The 2,500-nt window shown below is 40.6% G+C and overlaps 1 protein-coding gene across 2 annotated transcripts in view; it reads right to left on the bottom strand.

Moving 5' to 3' along the window:
• Positions 1-1,734: 1,734 nt before the first annotated feature.
• LOC119580010 overlaps positions 1,735-2,500 on the bottom strand; it is a 6,523-nt gene continuing 5,757 nt past the window's right edge. For both annotated transcript variants that reach the window (XM_037927858.1, XM_037927859.1), the window contains exon 5: positions 1,735-2,500. This exon is cut by the window's right edge and continues 844 nt beyond it. In XM_037927858.1, the coding sequence (XP_037783786.1) occupies positions 2,214-2,500 (287 nt within the window). In that variant the 3' untranslated portion in view covers positions 1,735-2,213.

The following is a 2,500-nucleotide window of genomic DNA, read 5'->3' as shown; positions in this document are numbered from 1 at the left end:
ATAGTGGTGGTGGTGGTGGTGATAGTGATGGTGGTGGTGGTAGTGATGGTGGTGGTGGTAGTGATGGTGGTGGTGATAGTGATGGTGGTGGTGGTGGTGATAGTGATGGTGGTGATGATAATGATGATGATGTTGATAACAATAATGATAGTGATATTGATGTAAATGATGATGGTAATGATAATAATATAAAGAATAATAACAATAAAGATAATAAATATCAAAAACAGTAATAAAATGATAATAAATAAATCAATAAGGTAATGGTTTCTGAAACACTTCATGAAGAGAACACGAAAGACCATTACGTCTTACCCTAAACTCCTCAGTCATTATTCATATATTTCATTAGGTTTCATTGATTAGTAGCGTCACTTTCTCGACATTAATTTTTTCATTTCATCACACTTTATAAAAACTCAGACCCCTCGCGTTTATCATCATCATCATTTAACGGTAGGTTCATGTCTGAGCCGCCGTGGTCACAGCATGATACTCAATTGCAGTCTTCACGTTGTGATGCTCTTGGAGTGAGTACGTGGTAGGGTCCCCAGTTCCTTTCCACGGAGAGTGCCGGTGTTACCTTTTTAGGTAACATTCTCTCTTATTTTATCCGGGCTTGGGACCAGCCCTGACCTGGGCTGGCCTGGCCACCCAGTGGCTAGGTAGGCACTCGAGGTGAAGTTCCCTGCCCAAGGGAACAACGCGCCGGCCGGCGACTCGAACTCTCGAACTCAGATTGCCGTCGTGACAGTCTTGAGTCCGACGCTCTAACCATTCGGCCACCGCGGCCTTGACGATCATGGGCTTCCATGATTTTTCTTGGCAATTTAGAGCGGTGGTTTGCCATTGCCTTCCGCCCGGTGTTTTTATCGAGTCACCATCTCTATTTACCCGGCACTGACTTGGGCTGACTTGGTCCCCCAGTGGCTAGGTAGGCAATCGAGGTGAAGTTCCTTGCCTAAGGGAAACAACGCGGCGGTCGGTGTCATGTGATGACAAATGAAATCTTAGTGATATGACTAAAGCAATTCATGATCTCTATAGGAACTCATCCCTCACGCAGTTATCACACGAAATACATTGATTCGAGGTAGTATCTACCCTCTTAACAGAAACATCTTGTGCTAATTGACAAGAGTGGCACTGTCCAGGCAGAATGGCACTGACCGGACAGAGTGGCACTGTTAAGGCAGAGTGGCACTGTTAAGGCAGAGTGGCATTTTTCAGGCAGTGGCACTGTTCAAGACAAAGTGGCACCTTTCAGGCAGAGTGACATTTTCCAGGCATAGTGGCACTGTTCAGACAGAGTAGCACTTTTCAGGCAGAGTGAATTTCTTCAGGCAGAGTGCCGTGCTAGCGATTTTCCCCGCTACATCTAGAGTTTTTGAGATATAATCTAGCAGGAAATTCTTTTAAGTTTACTATATATATATATTTAGGATGGAAAGAGAGGAACTTTTACTCTTGTGTCAGGCCGTTTTTAAAGCCCAGTCTAGCGGTTTTGTTGGACTATTAAGGGCAACATCTTGCAGACGCAGACTATGATGAAATAAACATTTACTTTTTGACTTGTTTGTCTCCTCCCAAAAAGAAAATTTTACATAAATGAAAAATTGCTATTCTGGAAATTGATTAATACACATAAAAAAAAAGATCTTAAATATACAAACCACACTATTAATCGTTCATGTATTGTAAATATTCATTGCAGGACAATGTAAATAAACTAAAGAAAATTCATAGCTTTATTCATTAGAAAATATTAACTATTTCAACATCTCAAAATGATACATGTTTTCACAATTATCATAAGAAATAATGTTACTGATAATAACGATTTCGGTTTTATATCGATACCGATTATTTCATTTACCGTATCCTTATTAGGAGTATGATGATAAAACGGTAGTAAAATTAACAGTAACACAATAACAACCCTTAATGGCTGAACATTCCTACTGCAGCATTGTATTTTCAGTAATTTCATTGATGTTTGCATTTATACTGTCTGGTAGTAATTTCAGCTAACGAAGAATCCAGATTTAGGATGTCCATTAAGTTGACATCACAATTACTTTTAATACTGACAACATACAATAAAAATGAGGACCAACTATGATATAATGTTATTATCGATGTTCGCTTTGTTTTAGGGATGACCTAAATTGAGCAGTACTATAAGCAAGATTCAGCCTTTTCATTTCTTAGTTTCATTTTCCATTCCCTTCACTCACTTTCCGATAGACTGATATCACTTCGTCTGCCAAGAGGATGGCTGTGTCATCTGCAATGTAATCCGTTGCATAACTCAAGGAAAATCTGCAACGACCCCTGAATGTGTAAACGAGAAAGAGGAGCATGTGGATGTATTTATGTACCATGGCGACGGATGCAACGTCCGTCACCAGGACTTGGTCGTCTGAATGTCGTTCAGGCATCGGAAAGTGGCCAACGTTGGTGATCCCGTAGTCGTGAACGATCGGGGGTGGCTTCTGGG

Source organism: Penaeus monodon, chromosome 13 (assembly GCF_015228065.2).
Source record: "Penaeus monodon isolate SGIC_2016 chromosome 13, NSTDA_Pmon_1, whole genome shotgun sequence".
NCBI classification, from domain to species: domain Eukaryota; kingdom Metazoa; phylum Arthropoda; class Malacostraca; order Decapoda; family Penaeidae; genus Penaeus; species Penaeus monodon.
Note: the sequence above shows the minus strand (reverse complement) of the source record. Positions and strands in the feature narration are given on the sequence as shown.